The 27008-nt window shown below is 43.2% G+C and overlaps 1 protein-coding gene across 1 annotated transcript; it reads right to left on the bottom strand.

The window, feature by feature from the left end:
• Positions 1 to 367: 367 nt before the first annotated feature.
• On the bottom strand, positions 368 to 27008 carry LOC311240561 (serine/threonine-protein kinase/endoribonuclease IRE1-like; the record flags this gene model as incomplete). Its single annotated transcript, XM_084329137.1, has 4 exons — positions 26774 to 27008; positions 11995 to 12194; positions 4580 to 4727; positions 368 to 420 (listed from the first exon to the last, which is right to left on the bottom strand). The coding sequence occupies exons 2-4, from the start codon at positions 12154 to 12156 to the stop codon at positions 368 to 370; spliced, it is 363 nt and encodes a 120-aa protein (XP_084185263.1). The 5' UTR covers positions 12157 to 12194; positions 26774 to 27008.

The raw sequence follows: 27008 nt of genomic DNA, 5'->3' as shown, positions 1-27008 counted from the left end.
CTCATTTGATTATTCAATCCAGCAGGCAAGTTTAAAGAAATATAATCTGATTGATTGAGGTAATGAGGGACTTAGAATTAGCCTATAGATAACGCATTTAACTTGTCGGCGAGGCGATTGAGCCTATTGCAATCTGTCAATAAAGTCTTAAATCAATTAATCAATCAATGCCGTTGAGAATCAGGGTCTCTGCCATCGATACGTGCTGGCTTTCCACCTAAAACGGGAGCGCGCATCTAGCCTGACTTGAGCCTGACTCTCAAGTCTGGCTTGAGTTAACGAGACTGAATCCTCCTTTGTGAAACAGGAAAATCCCGGCTTTGAACATCGGGTTAACTGAAGCTGGATAATGGACATGTTGATCGACTTAGTTGAACCACGTACATGAAACAGGGCCCAGGTCTCTGGCCACAATGTCGTCTGGTGAGGAGAAAGGAAACGTAAGGCCTAGGGATGGGTACCGAATTAGGTACTTTTAAGGGTACCGACCGAATCACGTCGGTACTACCGAGTACCGATTCACGGAAGATATGCCGGTGCCACATTTCGGTACTATTTAAAAAAAAAATTGGCCCGACAACGTCAATGTTTCGTTTACCGCGAAACGAAACCTATGAAGTGTGCCGCACGTTCACGTCAACATTCACAATATACGCTTAGGCCTAAAATTAAAAAAATCCGGTTGCCGACCGACCCTGCCGATTTAGGTGCGACCCAATTTATTTTATGAGGTAAAAAGAATTAAGAATTTTATTCTTTTTTGAAATAATTACTTCTTTTTTTTTCAATAAAGTTCCATAGAAATCTTAGTCAAACCTTTAGTATTATGGATATTAAACACACTGGCAGAGTACATGCATCCATGTTGTTGTGAACATTTTAATTACCGGTAAATAAATAAATTCCCTATCCATAGTCGCCGTGGGAAAGAATAAAATAAAAAATAAAATAAAATAAATTCCCTACGGCCATGGCCTTAAAGGGGACATAGTCATAGCATCAAATTAGTATTTAGATAAACCACAGAAAAAAATCACGTTATAAAAATAAGGCGTTTCTAAGAAAAAACGATTTGTTATGTCCATTTATGTAGCATAAATCAACATGGGCGCCGCCATTTTGTTGCTGACGTCACGGAGATGGTTTCGCCCGGAGGCGGAGCCTCCCACCTCAGAGAATTGCACGCTGTAGCAATATTATTAGGCTCCTCAACTATCGTTATTCATAAAAACTAATTTATGTAATATTTTACAGCATTGAGCAACCCCAACAGGGGGGTGCTGCATATGTATGCTCTGTCATCTTTGAGATGGCGAGACATGCAGTTGGCACCTGAGATGGCGAGACCTGCAGTTGGCACCTGAGATGGCGAGACCTGTAGTTGGCACTGTGTGAGGCCACGACATTTGAGCAAATTAATAATACTGCATGTTCTGAAGGTCCAGATTAATAATTAGAATGAGTTCAACAGAAAGGTATAGATTAGGCTATCACTATCACCTAAAGTCTGTTGGTTGCTATATGAGTTCAGCCTCAACCGAACTCAGTCTAAAGGTCTATTCTGTCGCCGTTATCCCTTGCCCGTCGCCGTCGGCAGATCGATGCGGGAGTATGGTATTCCTCCTCTCCCTTGGCAACACCACAACACCAACGTTACACAGCGCTGTAGCAAAACACCGCTCTCTCCTCACTTTGATTCTCCAACTAACGCTTATCTTTTTCTCCATCCAATGCGCGCTGTAAGCATCGGCGATACAAGGAGCATATACGGGCGAACAATAAAACAATATCAGGTCAACAGTAAATATATATCTTACAAATAAAACAATATATATATATAGAGAGAAAATAATAATAGGGCTCGACGACCGCGTTACACTCTCCCAGGTCACACGTATTTTTCAGACGTTGCCCTGTACCCGAGCTCTACCAGGCAGTGTATTCGCACATTGATAGCCTTCTGAAAGAAGAAGTTTTTTCAATTAGCTTTACCAGTGATATTTGGAGCTCTGATGTCAGCCCCATGTCAATGCTGAGTTTGACAGCTCAGTGGGTTGACGCAGACTTCCAACTCCGTAAAGCGCTCCTGCATTCCCAAGAGTTCTCCGGCTCCCATACTGCTGCAGCGCTGGCATGGCAACAGCATTCGAGAATATGTTCCAAACGTGGCATATTCCGGAAGAAAATATTCATGTCATACTCCGAGATAATGCCCGAAACGTGGTCAAGACGCAGGATTACAACGTTTGGGATGTATGGCCCATGGCGCGCTTCAGCTGGCTGTCCAGTGTCCCCGCCAATGTTCCGAGACATATTTATATATTTGTATAATTGTTAGGCTATTTGAATCCACCATTTAGGGCTGGTGTATTCAAATAGCCTAACAAATACGCCAAAACGAAGTTTAGCCTGTTTTAAAAGGCTATAGCCTAAAAAAGAAAGTTGCCTTTTACCAACGCTTAGCCTATATTTTACGCAGTGTTTAGCCTATTAAATAGGCTAATTGTTTTTTTATTCGTTTTAACTTTCAGCCTGTTAATAAATGTGTCGTTAATTCAGTATTTAACTTCTTGAATTCATATTTATTTAGGCTATGCTAATTAAAAACACAAATGTTATGGACATCTAATTTAATTATCTGCTTATTTATTAATGCTTCAATTCATTCAGAAACGTTGCAGCAAACAATCCATATGTGCATTTGTTTACATAATGATAACGTACATAAATAACATTATTGAGGGGGGGGGGGGGTGTCTCGCAGATAATACAATAGTATAATTATATAATACATATTTTTTCTGTAGGTAACGTTACATTTGGTTGACAATTTACTGACTGACTTTCACGACACTCCATATTTACGTAGCTATCTAACCAGCACTGTAAACCGGACCCAGCCCAAACCATCACCATGACGTCACCATCCAGCTAAATCTAAAATGGCGGCGCACATGGCAAAAACGGGGAAATTGCATTTGAGTTTTCAGACAAATAAGCAGGATTTCACATTTGATTATAGGACCATGTCTTACCCAAGGTACACAACAAACAAACTAGGCTCATATTGTTTAACGCTTCATCTCCCCTTTAACACATTGTCGGCTATGCATTGTACCCATCCTTGGGCCCAGTCTGCCAGTGCTGTAACCCTATGCAGATGTTTACCTTCTTTGCAGGGCTATAACTTTTTAAATATTATAGCTTTATCGACATTACTATGGCCCTTTCAACATCGGGTATCTATCGTTCCGGATGTGGGAACGTTATATTTTTTCATTCATACATTGTCGTGTTAATACCGTTGTGAATATAAGTATGCTTTTAAGGTTTTCTGCAGTAATTCCTAAAACGTGAGTTATAGGCCCTGACGCATATGATAGATTATCAATTGGCGTTTCTTTCCTATACACGCTATATTAAAAAATTCAAATATATATGATCGGTATACATTATGCTTCATCATGCGTGAAGGAAAGGGGGGGGGGGGGTCGTTTATAATTACTTGATCGTCAGTAGCGTCTTTTTTTTTTACTATGGGTCGATACGTTGATCAGATGGATTGCCGTGAAATGAATAAACAATCGGGCTGAAAATAACGTTATATTCCTCTTACCGTTCGCCGATGAGACTGGAGGAAAAATATTCCAATTATTTGACGTCGATCTGCTAGATCCATTTCCCGTTTGTATGACGCAATAAACGCCGAAATCATATTGATTATTGCGTTTCGAAAGAGATCCCATGCACTCAAGTGTGTATCTAGACCCACGCTACAAGATATTACTGCCGGAGGAATTTCCTTGATGCACCGAGCGCCACTTCCGGTTTGGCTTGGAGTGTAACACGCCCGACATCCACCAGGCGGCGGTATTGAGGCGTTGCAATATCAGACAGGGTCCAGCTGCAGCAGCGGAGGGAGGCTGGATGAATTATGAATGCCATGGTGAAAAAATGAAATATTGATCCCAAAAACTAGTTAACTCGTTTCTGGTGCACAACGCATGGCGGGCAATAACGAGTATACTCGTTTTTGGCGTCCAATGTGTTAACTGACAACCAACAAACAATATCTTCTTTTATGCCCTACCTAGGATTTGACTCGATTCAACAACAAAGCAGTCGGGGCAATGGCAAGCCGAAAACAGTCGCAAGTGTAGTTACACTTTACAAAGCTAGCTGCAATATTATGATAATAAATTATTTTAAGTTTGGATTTTTATTTTATTTTTTTTAACAACTGAGGTAGGTAGATTACAATTTTAGAGACTAAAATACAGAAACAAGGTACCGTTGGCGTTGGGTACCGGTATCGATTCACAGGTACCGGTTCAAATGTGAAAGGTAACCAAACCCTAGTAAGGCCTAAAGTCGCTTTGAAACTTCTTGGTTAAAGTCTTGCAAATACATTTCTTGGTTTTGCCTACATGGTGTTTGGCACGGTCTGTAGACCTTTCCTCTTGTTTTAAGTTATTCTCCCACACAGTTTTAATCTGCATTCCTTTCAGACGACACAGAACCACTACTGACTAAGTATCTGCAGATGATCCATTGCCTCTTCCTGTTGACTCTTCCTCACCGTGTTTGTCTAGCTGAAGCTGGTCCAGGCTGTACGCTCCTAGCAGGATGTTGGCCTGCCTCTGTAGAGACTTGCCAAAGGGGTGGCTACCCTGGGACACCACATAGTAGAACACACAGCCGGCGGAGAAGATGTCAACGGTGCACGTCTACATGAGAGACACAAGGGAGGGAGTTCATGATCTGACATAGGGAGGACACTTTGAAAACAGTTCAGTGTTGGTTTAGAGATCGGCTTTGGGAATTAAAATGTTGTAAGGTAACCGCTGTCATGGATGAAGTATATTCCTAGTCGACCAACAGTCAAGGACTTTATTTGTTTATTTAATTGGCATATTTGCAAAAGTGTTTTTCCCCACATGCAGACATTTAGAACCTCTGTAAATGTAGTGCTTGTAAAAAATTAGCTTATGATTTTGTAAAAAAAATAAAATTGCCATCAAGCAACTTTTTAAAGCAAAACAAAACTTCACCAAAGACCATTATAGAGAAATGTTAAGGACAAATGTAGGCTTGCCCTCTCTTTTAGTAATTATGTTTTTCATGTTGAATGGTTTATTTGGTCAATTGTAAGCATATCTTAACCATAACAGATATCCATAAACGGGACTGTTTGAATAATAGTATTTTTCTAACTAATCAATTAAAATGTTCTTTAGAGTTCTTTAGTCGACGACAGTCCTGGAGTTTCATCATGTTACGGTGAAGGCCATGAAACTCCAGACCCCTGGTCAAAGACCCTAGAGCAGGGCTTCTCAAACTTTTTTATACCAACAAATTGAAATTACAGCACTATATTATCAATGAAATTAATGATTATTATAAAAAAAATTGTATAGCAAAATACAGGCTCTGCTGAAGTTTTTCCACAACTTTGTCCTTAACACTTTCCGTGCCGGAGCTCGGTGCCCCGGAAGCGTGTAGCATAATGACAAGCAAGCAGTGCAAAAATGCGGAAGCATTCGTCACCGCACGCCACTACGGTAAAGCGCCTTTCTTTTCAGGCCCGCTTTGGGAGCTGTCGCGCGGAAATAGGCTGTCTATTGCCATTCTCTTTGACAAACTCTAACCTTAACCAGCTCCTTAACAGCGCCTAAACTTAACCGTTCTAACCTTAACCAACTCCGAAACAATGCCTAACCTTAACCTTAACCTTAACCATGCCTAACCTTAACCATAGAAAGAATATTGCCATTCTCTTTGACAAACTCTAACCTTAACCAGCTCCTTAACAGCGCCTAAACTTAACCGTTCTAACCTTAACCAACTCCGAAACAATGCCTAACCTTAACCTTAACCATGCCTAACCTTAACCATAGAAAGAATATTGCCATTCTCTTTGACAAACTCTAACCTTAACCAGCTCCTTAACAGCGCCTAAACTTAACCGTTCTAACCTTAACCAACTCCGAAACAATGCCTAACCTTAACCTTAACCTTAACCATGCCTAACCTTAACCGGCGAAAGAATACACGTTAAAAAAAAAATCACGTTAAAAAAAAAATATTAGATGGGATTCGAACTCGCCAGCAACAAGCCATAGGATCCACAGCAATGCAGTCTTGCCAATTGAGCTATTTCTGGATACTGAATAAGGGGCGGTGACTTATATATATTGAGCATGCGCGGGCACCTCGCGCGAGCACGCCGGCGCACGCACGCACCTGGGCACTGGGCGAAGGAAAATGAAAGGCGCATTACCGCAAGCCACTACGGTAGAATGCTTCCGCATTCTTGCACTGCTTGCTTGACGTTAAGGAACAGGCGCCCCGGAACCTCCTTGAATGCCGCGACCCACTTCAATGTTGGCATTAAAAACGCCTAATCTATGTTTTAAATTATGGCTATGTGTCTAATCTGCCCGTCGCTTATCAATGACTCGTTTTCCAGTCAACATTGTCGAAGCGGATTGTTTTTTTATCGGTTCATTTTCGTTTTATAGCATTTTGAAAAGCCCTCGTTTTCAAGGAAAATATAAAAATTCCATGATAAGACATTTACTGGAATATTCTAGAATACACAAAAACTTGTCATTTTTCGGCCTATTTATGAATCGTTTTCAAATAAACGCTAGATTATCGATAGTATATGTGTACGTATGCACGCTATAGAGGCGATCTGAAAAATCGATTCTCTTATTTCCTCATCAGCGATCGTGCACAAACAGACACATCACACATAGGGCAAACGCTGAGATATCAGCGAATACAACTCTGATTATCCCAAGACTGGTAAAATAGATTCCTTACCTCAGATCAGATGTTCTCCAAAAAGATCATTCCAATTCCTGATCGCCATTCCAAATATCGATCACGCTTATTGATTGAGTATTGTCTGCTGTAAATATATATTCCAGGCTGATTCCTGTCCCGCGATGACTTCCATGTTGATCAGACTGCTCGCCAGCACAAGGAACCAGCTGGCTCCGCCCCTACATATCTACAGATCCCAGTTCAGTCTAAGCGACTGACCTGCAGTTACACAGGGATAGACGATAGGGGGCGCTTTTTTCCCATTCTGAGCTCCTGTAGGGGCTGCTGTACCAACGGGAGACTCGGTTGATGAAATATGATTTCAGATCGCTAATAAAACAATAAAACTATAATTGTCGTCATCGGCACTCAGTGGGGGGGCTAATAAAACGAGTTATGACGTCCCTGGCACTGAAAGTGTTAACACTTTGAGTGCCAGCGACGTCAAGCTAGTTTTATTAGCCCCCCCATTGAGTGCAGATGACGACAATTCTGCTAACGATTGCATGAGCAGCTGGCTAACGTGAGCTAACGGTAGCTACCTACCGTAGCTACCTAGCTACCAGACCCTGTTAGCTCAGAGCTCCTCTTTCAATCTTAACAAGCATTAAACAAAATGGCCCAGTCATCTATTCACCTTTGTTTAATACATGAGGCGTTGTCTAATGTTATCTAGCTACTGATAGCTCCTGATATCATCAGTTGGGTGCTGGCTGGCTAACGTGAGCTAACGTTAGCTACTTCCAAACCCTGTTAGTTGTTATAAGGAGCCCAGTCCAAGCTACAACAGTCTGCATACCCTTACAATTGTGTGTATTTAGCCGTATTGTATTGTACCCATTCTGCAATCTGTTAAATAAAGTTTACATCCATTCATTCTGCTAGCATTAACATTACCAAGCTGCTAGCCACAATGCTATACTGTTGTACTGGCATATTCCATTCACGTTAGCATGTAGCTAACAACATCGGAGATCTTTTTGAGAGACTAAACTATCCTCTCTTGGTGGTCAATTGTGTTGATGTTAGTTTAGTTTCATCAACAAATGAGGCAGAACACACAGTGAATGTATCCGTTTTGTTTATTGCACTTTTATTGCACTTTCTTTGCTGAAAAATAAATGCTACATTGGCTAAATGGCTCACGCGAGGCATTTAAAGATGGTGTTTTTTTTTTTTTTTTTGCAGGAAGTGTATTGGCACATTCAACTTCTGATTGGTTGAAAATTGCCTTCATGTTCGCCACCTACTGCCACCTACTGCTTTGGCATTGTACTACATCACTGTGCTCAGGAGGCAAAACCAATGTCTAACTTGCCTGCCATTACGTTGCGTTCTCAAAAGCTAAACGGACCCTGAAAACGAAACGAAAATACCCCTGTGTGTAACCGCAGCCTTAGGATAATCAGACCTGTTTTCACAGAGATTTCAGCTTTTGCCCTATGTGTGATGTGGCTGTTTGGCTGTGATCGCTGATGAGGAAATAAGAGAATAGACTTTTCAGCTTGCGTCTATAGCGTGCATACATACACATATACTATCGATACACATATACACATATACTTCCCTACTCTCTCTTCCCAGGAGCAGTCGCATTTTTATCTCCTCTCCCTCCTCCAGAGAAAACACCTCAAGGCCTCTCTCTTATCCGCTTGGAGACGTCCGTACCAGCCCTTACAGCTCGTTTTCACCGGAGCCTAGATCTGCACTCGCTGGAGAACGCTCAGACGTTTTGGCCTTTTTCTTCTTTCTTTTTACAGCAGAATCCTCAACTCAACTCGACTTTTGACCGTAATATGGATCTAATAAGCTGGGCTTTTACAGCGATTGATCGCATATTCTCTACAAGGAAGCAGAATGCGGATGACCCATTATGCCCTCTTGGGAGCTATCAGGCGGGATACACCATAAATTCTTACGGGACCTGGCTCGCAATATGCTTTTTCCCACTGGAGATAAACGACGTTGAGGACGTATATCTTCTAATTGTCATGCTGCTCGGCCTGGGCACCGTCAGCTGCTGGATCTGGTACTGTCTGAAGCTAATTCGGAAGAAGTTGATTTCCCTGGCCAGGGATCTGGCCGGGATCAAGGAAAACCTGATGGAACTGTTTAAGAAGATCGCTGATCTAAGTACCCTGCGCGGTGATGAACAATTGAGCTCCAAGACCATGTTGGAAAGAGGCGAACTCTATCATGTAGACGAACAGTCATGCTTGAAGACAATTCTTGAGAGACTTGCTTCTAACCATGCGGAGGAACTTTCGCGGTCACAGGCCATACTGGACATCACGTCGGAAATCAGGGACGTGAAAATAAAGATGCCACCGTACCGTAATAGGGGATACGACGATGGTGACGATGATTAGACAAAATTGACCTGATTTTAACTATATGCGGCATATCTGCCTCAAGCTGCATCTGTTATCACCCCCCCCCCCCTCCCCCTTCCCACACCCTCCTTATCCTTTCTGCTGTGGAACGGACCGAGGCCAGGGTCAACGCGGAGGAGTTGACTCGCCGGCGATGTGTGATTCTGGGAAAGAGGGGACGGTCTGTACTAGCTGAAAGCGATAAGATTGATGAGGCCCCCCCCTACCCCCACCCCACCACCCACCCCCCCCACCCCATCCGCACCTGCTGTTGTGACTCATCTGGCGCCACAGCCATACGTAGGCTGCCTCTGATGCTCGACGGTGGGGGCCCACCCCCCCCTTGACTGCTCCACAACCAAATTCCTTAACCGCCCCCCCCCCCCCCCCCCCCACTCCGCCCTCCCTCCAGTTCACCAGGCGCCACAGCCATACGTAGGCTGCCGGCTATCGCATACAGTGTCTCAGGCCTCCTGTAATGCTGACATGTGTCAACAAATGTACATGTCTGTTGAATTTATGCTGTGCCATTGTTACTGTAAAAATGTAATGATTGTGTTGTTGTTAATATCATTTATGAGACGTTGAGCTGTATGTGTGTGTCATGAATTTCCCCAAGGGGATTAATAAAGGAATATCTTATCTTATCTTATCTTATCTTATCTTATAATCTAGCGTTTATTTGAAAACGATTCATAAATAGGCAGAAAAATTTCAGTTTTTGTGTATTCTAGAATATTCCAGTAATGTCTTTTATCATGGAATCTTTATATTTTCCTTGAAAACTAGGGCTTTTCAAAATGCTATAAAACGAAAATGAACCGATAAAAAAACAATCAGTTTCGACAATGTTGACTGCAAACGAGTCATTGATAAACGACGGCAGATTAGACACATAATTTACAACATAGATTAGGCGTTTTTAACGCTAACATTGAAGTGAATGGTGGCATTCAACGGGGTAAATCAACGTTAATCAAAGGCACTGAAAGTGTTAAGCAGACTTAAAGGGGACATGCATTGCTATTCCTAGCACTATTTGGGCAACTTTACACAATTCCTGTGAGTCTATGGAAGACATCTGTAAGGTTTATTTAAAAAATAAATCATTGTTTTATATTTCTAATAGAGTACTCAAAAGCATCATTTTCCAGCCTCAAGATTTCAGCCTGTTATTGGCTGGGCTCCGCCCATAAGCACTTTCAGTGACAGTCATCCACACAGTCTGCGAGTGGCAGAGAGAGAGAGAGAGAGAGCACTGTGTAAACACAGCTGCATGCGAGATACGCAGGTCCCCTTCTCTTTCTCTCTCTCCCTGTCCCGTTTGAGGAAGTCTTCCACTGTGCCGCTCTGCTACAGCTATAGATGGGGCGTTTGTTATGCTCCCGAATCGAGAGAGAGATAGAGAGGGGGAGAGAGCACTGTGTAAACACAGCTGCCTGTGTGAGATACGCAGATCCCCTTCTCTTTCTCTCTCTCCCGTTTGAGGAAGTCTTCCACTGTGCCGCTCGCTACAGCTATAGACGGGGCGTTTGCTATGCTCCCGAATCGAGAGAGAGAGATAGAGAGGGGGAGAGAGAGAGACAGACCGAGAGACGACAGCACGACGCGTGTGTGTGTATGTGTGCTCTGTCGCGAGGGTCTATGTGTGCTCTGTCGCGAGGGTCTATCTGTTACTCCCTCTCTCTCTCGCTCTGTCAAACCCTGTTTGGTGCGCTACAACCACAGAGCCAATCGGATCACTATCCGCTCCATCCTCGCCACGTGACGTCACCATGCGAGTCAAATCAGAACGACCTGATTAAATGGAGCAGGAAATGAATGACCTGAATGACGGCAATCCTCCCAATATGGTATTTAGAGACAGACACATTGATACTAACTCCTATTACTATAATACAATGCTAGACACTGAAAAAAGACATTTATAATGCATGTCCCCTTTAATGATTTTAGAATATCATTAAGTCAACTATTCAGTTCGTTTTTCTAGTGTAACGTTCTACTTGAAGGAGAGAGAGAGACTGTGACTCGTTACACGCGACGCTAGTCAGTGACTTGCGGAGCGCGCACTGCGCTCCTCGTCTCGGAATGGATTTGGTAGCTTTTTTTCTGCGTCACCGTAGACCGTGCCGCGACACTGTTTTAAAGTCAGTGAAGATTGATTTATATGAAAACCGATTTATGTATAATTTAGCTAGCTCGCTAACGTTACTGGGATTAAGTAATAAAAGATAATAATATTTAGATTTTCTTTAAAAAATTTAAGCTTTCAGGAGGGGCGGGGGGTCCCGTTGGCGGGAGGGGTCGCCCCTTCAAGGCAATGGTAGGGGAAACACTGTAGGATCATAACTTATTTTACTCAGTTTCGTTTTAGTAGTGCTACTAATAGATTCTGCCTTTCTTTTGCCAGCATTTGGAACACACGGCCAACCGGCACCGCTCCCGACAACAAACTATCCATTGTGAGCGTCCAGGTTACACACAAAAGACCAGACGTGGCCTCCACGATTATACATGCACAGGATGTATTGAGATGTGTATTGGAATACTGTGTGTCGGCCTCCATTGATGAAGGGGCGAGACATGGCAAATACACACAGCTGCCAGGTGGAAAACTCTATCTGATTTGGACTCGTCGATTTTTCTCTCGATAAAAAAAGAACGAAAGTTAGCTGCCAATGCGCCTGTCACCTACCCGCGACCCCACTTTGGGTCGCGACCTGTAGTTTGAGAACCGCTGCCCTAGAGAAACACCCACCCTCTGGATATTTATCCCCCACCGACTCACCGGGTTGTCTTTGCAGTCTTCGCTCAGGACCTCGGGGGCGATCCAGCCTTCGGTTCCGGGCACACCGGACCTCCTGCTGAAGCTGTGGCGGCCCACTGCCAGCTTCTTACACAGGCCGAAGTCAGAGATCATGGCCTTCACCCGGCCGTGGGCGTTGGGCATGGACACCAGGATGTTGTGGGGCTTCAGGTCCCGGTGGACTGGGAGGTGGACAGATGGGGGAGGAAATGGAATGAAGTTAAGTTACTATGACATTTAGTCATTTTAGCTGACGCTTTTATCCAAAGTTCTGTACAACAGGTCAGCAGGAAGGGTACAACTCTGGCAGCTAAGTAACAATGTTCGTCAAACAGTGTTGAACTTGGGTGCTACAGTCTTGAGTGCATAGTAGTGAAGACATATTAACATAGTAGGTAGTAATATAGGCAAGGTAGATTACTTGGCAGCAAAGTGCATCCTAGTACTATTACAAAAGGTTTTTGTTTTTGAACATGCAGATGATGCAGTGTGTCCTCTGTGGCCATTCAGCAGTGGTGGTGGTGGGTCAAAACGGAAAGGAAATTAACGTTACCAAAACAACTAGAGGAGAGTGTGAATAGAGAAAGACAGAGGAACATTTACTATATATATATTTATTTATTTATATATTATATTTTTTTTATTTATGTTTTTGTAGATTTTTTTATTGTGTTTTTTACTACTGGGCAGTCCGGTAGAGAGAGAGGGAGAGGAGGAAATGGGAGACAGAGCAGGGAAAGACATTCTGCAAAGAACGGCGGGTCCAGGAATCGAACCCGGGTCGGCCATGCCGCGACGCAGCGTGTTACGTGGTTCACCACTTGGGCGCCCCATATTTATTTATTTTTACATTTTTTATTTATTATTCTTTTTTATTTCCATTAGCAAACTTACAGAGTCCCATGGTGTCCCACTGTATTAATATTCCATATTTATACCGCACACACTGTATAGCCTACGTGTGTAATGAATGAACAGTAGGCTTATAATATTCGAATTACTTGTTTTATCAGGAGATCGCAGATACTGTATGCACTGCCCTATAGTAGTAAGTCATACTGTAGAATGTACAGTACACATCTTAGTGTGACATCTTAAGGCCGCCACGAGTCAGGCGTACTGTGAGCGGACCACTCTGCGCAGCATGTCTGCAGTTGTTTGAGGTTTCATAGTCAAGCGTACCATCGCGTACCAATTTCCTACATTTCTCATGCCAGTTTACTACATTTAACGCAGGTCGATGTCAACCAACACGCCGAGCAGCCTTTTGTGTGACACCGGTGCGCAATGCGGACGTCCGCGCGTTAGACATTTTGAGCTTCACGCGGGCCTCTGCGGAGTCCGGTCCGCTCACAGTACGCCCGACTCTGTGGCGGCCTTAAGATGTCACGCTAAGATGTGTATTGTACGTTCTACAGCATGACTTACTGCTATAGGGCAGCACATACAGTATCTGCGATCACCTAATAAAACAAGTCATTAGAATAATATAAGTCTACTGTGCATTCATTACGCACGTAGGCTATACAGTATGTGTGTGTGTGTGTGCTGAGGCAGGTGGCCATTTGCAGTGTTGGTGTTGTGCTTTTATTTATTTTCAGACATCACAATACCTCTTGAGGCATGACTGTAAATGTAGAATGTAATTTTTAATGAGACAAAGATTGTCGTATTTTTTATTATAATTATTGAATTTTGATGATGTCTGTAGAATCTAAGTGAATGCAATCACCATGATTCCTCCCAAATAAAGCCATTGTCGTATATTTCTAAATGAAAACATGAATAAATGCAAGTGAAATGTACAAGGTAATGATTAGAAAAGACAAAATGCTGATTGAGAGAAGGGCCATTTAGGTACACCATGTGAAGTTATTTCTGAGACCCTAGGCTTGAGGCAGGTTGACTCCCCAGAAACAGATGGCTGACCTTAAGACAATAAAACTGACCCCTACCCTAAGTAAGGACTTTAAAGTTACGACATGGCAGAGTGGTCAGGGGACAGAGTGAATCGGACTGTAAAAAGAGCCTCTCAGATAGATGAGTCAGCAGCACTCAAGTGAGGCCAAATGTTCAAAATGCATCAAGGTTTAGCAAATCAGAAAACGGAAGAAACAATAAGAAATGCAGTTAATTGGTAAATATCAGAGGAGAAAGGTGACACAGACTATTTGGAAATCTCCCCTTACACAGTAGAAGGCCACGAGTTACACATTAACTCTAATAGTTAGACTAGACGGTTTTTAGACCTCAAGGATATAGAGAAAACTAATAAAGTTACATGTAGGCATAACTCTTAGAACAATTAGAATAACTTAGTCATAATAAAGAATAGAAACTCTTAAATACTAGAAGGTAAAACTATACAAATATTGGTCACATTATTTAATCAGTAAATAAAGTGTTCTATTAAAGGACGGATATATAGGGTTTGTTGTCAGGACACAAAGTAGTCTGTTTCCTAGTTACACTATGTAAACATTTTGTCACAAGCATAATGATGTATTACTCAGGGAAAAACTAATCCTCTCATTAAGTAATGATTAAAGTGTCAGCAGATTTAAACTGTGAAGCTGTTGTCACAAGACCCAGGAGGTTGTGTCAGCGAAACATGTGGTCACAGGACACCAGCAGACATGTTTCTGCTGGAATGTGACCAAAAATAAGGCAGATCATGGACGTGAATAGGCAGGCAGGGTCTCCCCCTCCCTCTCGCTCTCTGTCTCCCCCTCCCCCTCTCTCTCTCTCTCTCTCTCTGATAAAAAGGGCTGATGGCGACGGACAAGGACACACACACACCCGGTGACGGGAGCGAGGAGACAAGAGAGGATCCCTGGAGAGCCGAGGAAGAGACTCACACCCAGAAGGGACCTGGAGAAGCGCTGACACACCAGAAAGGACCTGAAGACACAGAGCCATGGGGACAGACGATGACAGAGATCGCATCGCAGCTGGAGCGCTGAAAACCTCCACCGACAGAGGGAGACTCGCCACTCAGGCTACTGAAAAGCCGATGGCACAGAGAGCCAATTGAGACCAGATGACCGAGCCGAGGCTCATAGCAGACTCCACCGAGGGTAGACGAAACAAGCGCTCCCAAACCGCAGAGGACCCGGAGGCCAGGTTGCCTTAACAACCAGACCCGCAAACCACTAAGAGAGGACTCGTTGTTGCCATGGACAACCTGAGACAACAACAGCCACATGAAAGAGACAATTAGATTTGAACCAAAGAGACGATGTACTTGTTGATTCCTAAGCTATGGTATTAATAAACAACCGCCGCCCGTTGATCTTGACCACGTTGTCCGTCTCCCCTCACTTGAACCGAACATCTGAGAAAAATACCTAACCAATGCAGAGGAAAAGGGTAATAGAAAACTATACGATCAATGAACTTAGATAGAGATAAATGAAGCTAAGAAAGACACTTCAATTGGTCCGTGACCCGTGCTGCATTCGGCCAGTACCGGCTGAAGACGACAGCAGCCACTTCTCAAGGACACGGAGAGGTTCTCTCCCCCTCATCGAAGCTCTCTACGACTGAAAACTGAAGGATCGTCACCATTTCGACCGAGGCCAGCAGGACTAGGTAAGTAGTGATGGCGTTTAAAATTGGTAAATGGTCGAAGCAGTCTCGCATTTTGGGGTTGCTATTGCATTAGGTAGAAATGAGATGGATCAGGTTATGTTGGTGTTGGAGGAGTACCGGGGTCTGGGGTTCACAACCTGGCTCTGGTCTCAGCCACGCACCGGCGCTGCATTTAGGAAGCGTAAGGGATTAGGGGATGTTCAGTTAGGATGCCTATAGTTGGTACAAGGCCAAGTGAGGAGAGGAAATAGATGTCTGTATTTAGTTATATCAGTTTAGGGGATAGGCTAGGGATTAGGTAAAATATTTGAGGGGACCGGCGTAGGAGCAGTAGAACGGAGATTAGTCACAGATAGCGGGAAGTGGGACTGTGCGTGACGTAGTGGTTCATAAGAAGGGTAAAGAGGAGTAGTCAGATCTTAAAGAGTAGAAAAAGAGTACCGTGGTGAAGTTCAGGGGTAGCCTGGTTCCGCGAAGAGAAACAGAGAACAGGGAGATAAGAAGAAGTTAGGGTTCGGGCTAGAATGCTGTAGAAACCACACTTAGAATCGGTGCGACGGAGTAATGGACTTTGGAAGACGTTCCATAAGCGAATTGCCACTTCTAGTCCGACGTCATTTAGGCTCAGATTGGCTAAGGTCGATATCTGAAGGACATCAGCCGCGTGGAGGAATGCAAGGGGCTCTACGGGTAGCGGGGAGTACGGTCGAACACACGATTTGGCCATATAACACTCCGATACAAGCCAACAAAGAGCGCTGCTGAAACCTCTTCACGGGCTACAATACATGAATGGAGTGGGTTTCTCAGGGGTATAGCAACGCGGACTCAGTAGATATATGAAGCACTTTGGAAGTAGATACTGCACATGGATTTAGAACATAGGAGGATATTGTGTGAAAAAAGCAAGGAAATGCGTTTGGAATGAATGTGTACAAATGAATGGTATGCTTATGAATGAGACATTGTTTTGCTAAGTATATGTGTTTGAATGGGTGAATGTTAGGAGCTCTGAGTGAATGTCAAGGTATTTTTTGTATTATTATGAACCAGGTGGCCAAGGCTGCAGCGGGGAGAAACCACACCCCTGTCCTGCCAGCATTAGCTGAGCGCGACGGGACTAGCGTGTGGTCGCTGTGTTGCGTTTTCGAGTGAATTGAATGAATGGCATGTGTGATGGAACCTAGATGATGTGAAGTGTGCGTTGAAATTTTTCATAACGGTGGTGTGGAAATCTAAAAGTAATGTAGTAAAGATCAAAGAAAACGGGGATTTGGAGCTGATGACGTCACTGGGAACGTCGGAGCTTGAGGTGCGTTTGATATACTGTGTATTTCGGTCAGGCGGGGCCAATCGGGCGAGAGCGCTAGGATAAAGATAATGATATATGTTCTGTGAACGGGGGCTAAATAGGATTAAGGTTGTGTTACGGGGTATAGCTGGGGTTGTGTAAACGTCGCGATGTGTTGTGCCGCTCGGATCAGCAGGAGACTGGGCCGTTTAGGAGGAGTGATGTTGGATGCTGAGCTAAGCTAATAGGAGCTAGCAGCACTGAGCTAACGAAGCTAATATGCTAAGCTACCTGTGCTAACAATATAGCATGATTGAACTCTCGGGGAATCTCGCGTGTTGCTACTCTTTGCTGGGCGGGATCTTAGAGAGGCGGTGGACAGGGACTTCCGGTGTAGAGGGTTCTGGGAATTGTAGTTTTGTGGTTGAGGTAGAACGTCAAGTTGACGTCTTGGGGTGGTTTACGTGATGACGCACTTGCGGGGGAGGCGTGGGCGCCTCCTACAGGAAGTGGTGAGTGCTGTAGTGCAATGGTGGTGATGGACAAGACGTTCCAGCGGAGGGCGCTGTTGCCTCTTTTATAGTTTCACCTTTACAGGTAAAACGAGGTGCAGTAGGCAGTAGAGAAGGGTTTGTGATTATTATAGGTTTGGAGTAGCGACCATTTGTGGGGATTTGTAAATTCTTTATGTTCGGTTTTTTCAGTTGTTGATGATGGATGTAAATACTTGTTTGATTATAAATCTGTATTTGTTATGGGCCAAGTATGGTTGAAGTGAGAGCAGCTGCGTTTTGTGATGGGATTTGGCGTGAACCCCCCCCCCCCCCCCCCTTTTTTCCTCTGTCTCTTCCTCCCTCGTTCACACTCTCTCCCTCCCTCCCTCCCTCCCTCCCTCTCTCCCTCCTTCCCTCCCTCCCTCCCTCCCTCCCTCCCTCCCTCCCTCCTTCCCTCCCTCCCTCCCTCCCTCCCTCCCTCTCTCCCTCCCCCCCCCCTCCACCCCCGCCCCCCTCCGCTCCATCCCTGTCTCCCAGCTTAACTTTGTGGGATGACAGGTGCACAAAGGGAGTTTTGTTTAGGATGGATTGCCTGATTGATTGAGTGATTGAAAATTTTATTAACAGTTTGTAGAGTGGGTACAATACGGTACAGCTCAGTACACACAATTGTTAAGGGGATGCAGACCAGAGAAAGACTTTCGTCTTGTTTACATCAGGGTCCCCCATTTTCAATTCATCATGGGCGTGGAGTATTGGTTATATTAAAATTGGTTATATTGGTTATATTAGAATAATGTTGCTTGCTAAAATAGGATTACATAGGATAAATAGAATATTCATGGTCATTCTTTTGGTCTAATTAAAGTTAAGGTTGATTTAGGCGGTTTTGGTAATAGTTAATGTTGCATTGTGTGCCCCCCCCCCCCCCCCCTTCCTCCCCTCAGTCCCTGTATCCCTGTATCCCTCCCTCCTTTTTTCTTTTCCCTTCGCCCCTTCTCTGTCTCTCCTTGTATTTCGCCATCCCTAGATTGCGGCGTGTGTTGTGGGCATTTGGTTGTAGGTTTATTTGAACTACGTTGTTATTGTGTATGTGAGGTAGGTACCGGATGGGCGCTGGCCTGTCTAGGTGCAGGTGGTGGTAGGATGATTTGTAATATTCTTGGTGTGGTAAAGCTTGGGGTGTTTCCGTTCAGGTTCGAAACTGAAGGGAGGACGCTTTGGGCTGTGAGTTGACGGTTCTTTGTGTATTCAGGGAACTGGGTGAATATTGCAGGTGGCATAGTGCAGGTGTCCGTGAATTTATTAACGTGGCCAGCTGTACTATGTGTCGGTCAGGGTTTTAGTGATTTAAGTTGCTAAAAGTTTATTGTTTTCCCTGATGGGTGGTTGGTAGCAGTAACAACACTGATTGATTTTTATTAAGTGTTGTGAGGGGGTATGGTTGTGTGTAAGGATGAATGAAATTGATGTGGTATAAGGAGTGTGTGAAGCGAAAGCGAATAATACATTTAGTCAATACGCGAATCGGACATTTAAAAGTAAGAAATAAGGTTAGGATGAACAGATTCATCAAGCAAAAAGAGGTTAGAATCAGATGAAGGACCAGGTTTACAAAGGATTATTAGACAATGGATAGAAAGGGGTCTAATGATTATATTTCCCAGAAAATCAGGTGGAGAGAGCACACAGGGGATTGGAAACCTCCAGTGTTCCTGTTGAAGGAACGGACAAAAAACAAGATAAGCTGTATCGTTATTTTTTCAAACAAATCACACTGTGTCTCTCTAAATATTTTAGTATAGTGTTGCCCGACATTTCCAATGCATAACGAATAGTGGGAATAATAGGGAAATGCCACTGTATTAAGTCTGGATGTTTCTGCTTTCTTTCTGTACAGGTGCTCGGCCGGACAGGAGCTCTAACGATTTCCATAACCAACTAGGGGAACGGCTATAATGAGCCTTGGTATAAGTATGAATGATAGGCCAGTTATCAATCCTTGTCTGCACAGTAAAATTTTGACAGTGTGAGTGTTTTAACTCAAGTAAGTAGAAAATAGTGTAAGACGGAGAAATTTGTTTTTTCAAACGGTGATTACAGGAGTGGTTGAAGGTGGAGTGAATGACAGTAACATAGGAAGTTCACCTTAGAGGAACATTAATAGGAACGACTGAAGCGTTAGATGCAAAAACAATAGAATAACAGTGACAACAATATGGAAAAGGGCCTTAGTGATCGGGCCATTGGGGGGAGTAGGCCGAGGGCCTCTGCAGACATTTCCCAGATAGACTTTACCAGTGATAATGATCTGATTGATTGGGACTTCTCTCATGTGACCAGTACGACAGAAGGACTTGATATGTTGACTTTGGTTCCGATACAGGGGAGTGAACCAGTGACAACGGTGTTACTCCAACCAGAACCGATTCAAGCTGGAGTGTCCATTGCAGGCGACTGCGGTTTAACCAAGGGGCAGAAAAAGAGACTGAGGTTACAGCCGTCCCACGAAGTCCACTCTGGCCGGAGGGCTGGAACTGAGACCGACAGCAGGTATGGAATACACGAACAGTTTCTACAGCCCACCCGTTTCCCATATCCACCCTGCCCTCAGCACCAAAGCCAAGATGAGAGGCGGAGCCCAACGATGGGACGTCAAACCGCCAGTGCTGAGATGGGGGAAGAGGCAGCATACTATAGACAACAGAGAGCGTTTGTGACAGCGTTCGAACAACACGAGGCAGTTCATCGAGATCTGATGAAGACACAGCTGGAGATCGGTCAAGCCGCACACGAGACACAGAGATTGGAACGAGAACTGGCAAGAAAGGCTGCGCTGCTAGAAGCGACAGCTGTTGAGATCATGCTTCGAGCGTCTGACCTAGGCCGCCGTGATCAAAGAGTGCCCTGTGCTCCGTTGCCCGGACAGGGAACTGGGCCGCGACAGGGTGAACAGAACCGCAGGAGGGGTGAGTTTCCAGGCCCCTCCCAACAAGAGAAGGCCCGAGGAGAGGCAGCAGAAAAGGACAGGTATGCCCCTCTCTCCTCCAGGCAACAGGACATGCGCCCAGAGGACGGGAGAGGGGTTGACCTGGCGAGGACTGTGGGAGGCCAGCCGAGAGACTGTGGGAGTCCCAGTGGTAAACTGGGTAAACTGGAACCCCTGGGATGGCCGGCGTCGGCTGTGTGCTGGAATTGTGGGGAGGTTGGCCATTTCGCTCGGTCATGTTACAAAGGGTGGCGGACTCAGCGAACGTCCAGTAAGAAGCAAGAGTCCAAACAGGGTTGCTGGGAATGTGGAGAGTTGGGACATTTTCAGAGGGGGTGTCTGCATAGGTCATAGGTTAATTAAGAGCAAAGCGGAAATGCACAAACAAAGCCTTTTGGGTGTTCGAGTAAATAAAGTTATTGATAAATTAAAATGGAAATAAGACTGATTAGAATAAGAATAGAGATGAGGATACATAGATAAGGTTTGATTAGGTGTGCAAGTTACTAAAATGGTTTGGAAGACTAACCAGGGTAAGTTGGGGCTGTTGATGGGATGAAGTAACTGGGAAAATTGCATGGATTAATCTAAACTAACAAAATTTATGGTTTTAGACAGGAACAATGGAACATATAATATTAGACAGAGTTAGAAACAAAGGACTATTTATAGTAGTGATTACAATACTTGATCAAAGGGTGGTCAAAGTTGGATTAAGGAATAAAAAAAAAAAAAAAAAAAAAAACAGAACAACAACAATATTATTATTTCATTACTTATTTTATTTCTTTTTGGATTTTAAATTTTGCTGTCTTAGTTTTTGCGGGGGTATTTATGCCTCTAGATGATAGTTAAGTTCTGTTTGATGGGTGTGTAGCATGTGGGCACTCACAATTTTTGTTTGTTAATTTGTTTGTTTTTGTTTGGTACTCTAATAGTTATAGGAACTGGCTGGCTGGGGGAGTTCTCTCGCCGGTCAGGGATAGCAGGTGGTGGTGACACAGCGGGACTGGTAGGAGGTCTGATATAATGAGCTGGAAACTGGGAATGGACGGGAGCTGGTTCATGGTTTGTTTTCCGCTCATTAAGACTCCAGATGTAGAATCTGGAGGGTTGTGTCACTTTTTGGGTTATGGTAAGTGTTGGGGGAACATATTTCTCTGTCTATAAGAAAGCTCTGTAGGTTTTTGGTCGCAAATTGGCCAGACGGTGTTCGTGTGGAGTGCAGGCATGTGAATTTGATGATTGACTTATGGAAGACTCTGCACCGGCTTGTTGAAAGCTGGCAGAGAGTGTGTGATGTGTGTTTAAAGGGACTGTGGTTTGTTGACCATGCACGTAGGTTCTGTTGGTGATTGGCCTCGTCTAGAGCTGACTGTCCGGACCGAGGAGCTGTCGGGAAACGAGGTATTTGATAGTGAAATAATGGATATTCCACTGTCAAGGGTGGAGGTAGTTGTGTTGATCTTGAGATATTGAATCTAGTAAAACAGTACAGCACAAAAAGAAATGAGACAAAGTTGATTTGATTGAATAAATAACTTAAGAAGCTGTGAAATACATAGATAAATAATTTGGAGAAAAATGTATTGTCAGAACAGTAGAGAATGTATCTGCGAAAATAAATGTTTCCAATCTATTGTGTGTTTTGTAAATAATAATCCAAAATGCAAAAAAGGACAGAGGGAAAATCGTTTCCTTCTGTGGAAAATCGGAGCAGTACCAGAGACCTGCATACAACGAAGAAGAGGCGGTGATTAGCACAAAATACAACAAGAAGAAACAAAACGGTCAAAAACAAGTTAGCAGTAAAGGCCTCAGGAGGTTTAAACAGGGATAACTGACAGGGATGAAAGCGAAGGATAATTGAGGCCTCAGTGGTCTTTTTAAGGAGAAGAAATAATTTATGTTGCTTGTTTGAATTTCCCTCAAATGTTTAGAGAGTTAATCTTTTAGTGGTGTGATGTATTAATCTTTTCTTGCAGAGTCCATTACACAAAATAGACATTTAAGCTAATTACACGGATAAAAAATAGTCTAAACAACAAAGCTATTATTGAAAGAGTGTTTCTTGTAAAAACAGGAACAGCTTTCTTAGACTGGATGTCATAATAATAACTGATAATGTGTATAAACTGCGAAAGGAGGAAAAGGTAGGTGATATGAGGATTTTGTAACTGTACAGATGGAAAAGGTTTTTGTAGTTCGATTTGGGTCAAATTTGGATTTTTTTGAAATTTTGGAAAATATTAGCAAAAATTATGATTATGATTTTTAACATGTTTTAATTTAGAAAATTAATGTTGTATAGTGGGTTATTAAACCCCCTAAGGGTGGATTGTCGTATATTTCTAAATGAAAACATGAATAAATGCAAGTGAAATGTACAAGGTAATGATTAGAAAAGACAAAATGCTGATTGAGAGAAGGGCCATTTAGGTACACCATGTGAAGTTATTTCTGAGACCCTAGGCTTGAGGCAGGTTGACTCCCCAGAAACAGATGGCTGACCTTAAGACAATAAAACTGACCCCTACCCTAAGTAAGGACTTTAAAGTTACGACATGGCAGAGTGGTCAGGGGACAGAGTGAATCGGACTGTAAAAAGAGCCTCTCAGATAGATGAGTCAGCAGCACTCAAGTGAGGCCAAATATTCAAAATGCATCAAGGTTTAGCAAATCAGAAAACGGAAGAAACAATAAGAAATGCAGTTAATTGGTAAATATCAGAGGAGAAAGGTGACACAGACTATTTGGAAATCTCCCCTTACACAGTAGAAGGCCACGAGTTACACATTAACTCTAATAGTTAGACTAGACGGTTTTTAGACCTCAAGGATATAGAGAAAACTAATAAAGTTACATGTAGGCATAGCTCTTAGAACAATTAGAATAACTTAGTCATAATAAAGAATAGAAACTCTTAAATACTAGAAGGTAAAACTATACAAATATTGGTCACATTATTTAATCAGTAAATAAAGTGTTCTATTAAAGGACGGATATATAGGGTTTGTTGTCAGGACACAAAGTAGTCTGTTTCCTAGTTACACTATGTAAACATTTTGTCACAAGCATAATGATGTATTACTCAGGGAAAAACTAATCCTCTCATTAAGTAATGATTAAAGTGTCAGCAGATTTAAACTGTGAAGCTGTTGTCACAAGACCCAGGAGGTTGTGTCAGCGAAACATGTGGTCACAGGACACCAGCAGACATGTTTCTGCTGGAATGTGACCAAAAATAAGGCAGATCATGGACGTGAATAGGCAGGCAGGGTCTCCCCCTCCCTCTCGCTCTCTGTCTCCCCCTCCCCCTCTCTCTCTCTCTCTCTCTCTGATAAAAAGGGCTGATGGCGACGGACAAGGACACACACACACCCGGTGACGGGAGCGAGGAGACAAGAGAGGATCCCTGGAGAGCCGAGGAAGAGACTCACACCCAGAAGGGACCTGGAGAAGCGCTGACACACCAGAAAGGACCTGAAGACACAGAGCCATGGGGACAGACGATGACAGAGATCGCATCGCAGCTGGAGCGCTGAAAACCTCCACCGACAGAGGGAGACTCGCCACTCAGGCTACTGAAAAGCCGATGGCACAGAGAGCCAATTGAGACCAGATGACCGAGCCGAGGCTCATAGCAGACTCCACCGAGGGTAGACGAAACAAGCGCTCCCAAACCGCAGAGGACCCGGAGGCCAGGTTGCCTTAACAAACCAGACCCGCAAACCACTAAGAGAGGACTCGTTGTTGCCATGGACAACCTGAGACAACAACAGCCACATGAAAGAGACAATTAGATTTGAACCAAAGAGACGATGTACTTGTTGATTCCTAAGCTATGGTATTAATAAACAACCGCCGCCCGTTGATCTTGACCACGTTGTCCGTCTCCCCTCACTTGAACCGAACATCTGAGAAAAATACCTAACCAATGCAGAGGAAAAGGGTAATAGAAAACTATACGATCAATGAACTTAGATAGAGATAAATGAAGCTAAGAAAGACACTTCACCCTCAAGAACATGCTGCACACCAGTCTGTCCGACTTATGACTGCTCTTCTGTGCTCGTAAATCCTGCTCTTAGCTACGAGCGAATCCCAGAGAAGGAACCGTTGGTGAAGGCCAAAATCGGCCCGAAAAGGTCTTACGTGGAGCTACGATGAAATTTGCTCTTAACTTTTATCATAAGTCGGTTGGTGAATGAGACCCAATATTTGAAGCCACATCACAACATGGAGGTTTTAACTATCCATAATGGAATACAACAGTACTTGTGCATTTCTGACACTTGATTATTCTCTCAGATCGATGCACGATTTGTCAATGGGCCCCATTTCGTACTAATACACTGCCATACGTTTATCTTATTTTAAAATATTGCGTGGGTCTGAGAGAAGAATAGAGCATCAGAAATACACAAGGACATTTGTTTGCATGTTGTGAGGTGGCTTCAAATATTTAGAGTAATGTCTACACAATACATTGTTTACTCTACTCTTACTTCATACCACTTTATGTATAAAAACATTATATATATATTTTTTTAAAGAAATAAGTCTGAACTATCCCTTTAAGTTAAGAACTAATATTTTTATGAGACCAATTTTTGGGGCTACAGACCTGCACTAAAACATAATCAACCCAAACCACCACAGCTACTAACAACTGTAGTGGAAGCACTGCGATGGGCTCCAACACACAGCCGGTAACCAATCAAAAGGGATGTCAGCATGACTTTGTATGGACTGACTAGGCTGGAAAAGCTATGCCTCCTAAAGTGTGAATCGGAAGTACAGAAATACCGGCTACAGGCTTTCCGTTTTCTGGGCACCCCCAGTTCTGTTTATAGTCCCCAGCGAAACAAAACAAGCAGACGCTCTTAAATCTCGAAAACAAGACAATGGAGTTATCAGCGGACATTTTCTACAAAACAATTATAGAAACGTGTGAATTGCACAATATTTCCTCGTTTAAGCCACTGCAACGGCTTTGCCTGAACAATTTGCTACATGACCGGGACGTTCTCGCTTGTTTGCCAACAGGATTCGGGAAAAGTTTGGATAGAGCAGGGAAAGACATTCTGCAAAGAACGGCGGGTCCAGGAATCTAACCCGGGGCATATTAGCAAAGACTTACGGCTATTCCAAATGGCACGAAGAGCCTATTGTTTTAGTGGTTTGTCCACTAATGTCTATTATTGAGGACCAAGTACGTGCCCTTAATAGTAAAGGGATAGCGGCAGCCTGTGCAGAAGTGGACGACCAAATCTGCTTCAAACCCCAATATTCCAGCAGCGGTTGATTGGAATGGCTATAGATGAAGTACACACTGTGATTAAGTGGTAAGTCAAATGATCTGATCTTGTTTTATATGATTTAACAAGTGGTGGTCACTGCTGTTTTCAAGTCCAATTGTTCTCTAAGATCGTCAAATGAGAGGGGAGCACACAAAATTATAAAGCAAGACATTAACTTTTAATGGGTAACATACTCCGTTATAATCCCATACAAATAGCAAATTGATGATTTATTGATTTTGATTTTGATTGATTTATTGATTGATTTATTGATGAATAGCAAATTTCTAATGACAAAGAAAACAACACATTTGGAGTACAGTCTTCCCTTGTACACATAAACAGTACTGTATATTTGTAGATCTGGTATGTCATAAATGTCTAGATGCTTCTACTGTAGATCCTTTTATTTCTAAAAGAGAGACCATGTTGAGTGGCTTGTATTTTCATTGTAGGCATGCAAGTTAGATTACTGTATCTATGGAGGACAAACATGTCATGTCCAAATGTCATATCTAGCTGTACAGGCTATTTAATGGCACATTTTTATATTATTCCTTGCACAAGGCTTAATATTTCTCTTTTCTAACAGGGGCGAGGGGGAAAAGCAGGAAGCTCAATTCTGGAAGTGGTGTGGACTGGTTGGAGAACTACGCTCAATCCTCCCAAAGTCTGTGCCAGTACTTGCGGTCACTGATGTGTCTGATAGGGATATATTATTAAAAGATTGTATAATTGGCTGATATGAACATAGATGATGTATGTAAAAGCTAAATAGTATATTATGCTGTATTGTATTATGAATTAATTATGAGTAGGTATTATTGTATTGTATTATGAATTCATAAGGCGTATATATATTGTTGTATTGTATTGTGAATTTGATTAGGGTTTTTATTGTTGTTTTAATTGTCTGTATGACATGTGAATGTTGTGAGTGTATAAGTCTGTAACTGTATTTTATGTGTTATGGACCCCAGGAAGAATAGCCCCAGCACTGCTGTGGCTAATTGGGATCCAAATAAACTTAAACTTAAACTGCTACCGCATCAAAGAGGACCAGACAGGACATCATCAAGCACATGGGACTGACCAACTGTGTAGAGATTGTCCAGTCTCCAGATCGGGCCAATATCAGGCTGGCATCAAAGAGGGTGGTGTCAGATCCAGTCAAGACATTCTCATGGCTCTGTAAAGAACTCATGCTTAAGGGACCCAGCACAGAGAAGGTCTTAATATACTGCAAGAGCATTTGACACATTAAGCCTTTAGCATAAAAAAGGAATAGGAATAACTTTGCACCCACTGATGTGTGGCATGTAAAATCA

This window comes from Notolepis coatsorum, assembly GCF_963971535.1.
Source record: "Notolepis coatsorum genome assembly, chromosome: 14".
Classification (NCBI taxonomy): Eukaryota; Metazoa; Chordata; class Actinopteri; order Aulopiformes; family Paralepididae; genus Notolepis; species Notolepis coatsorum.
Note: the sequence above shows the minus strand (reverse complement) of the source record. Positions and strands in the feature narration are given on the sequence as shown.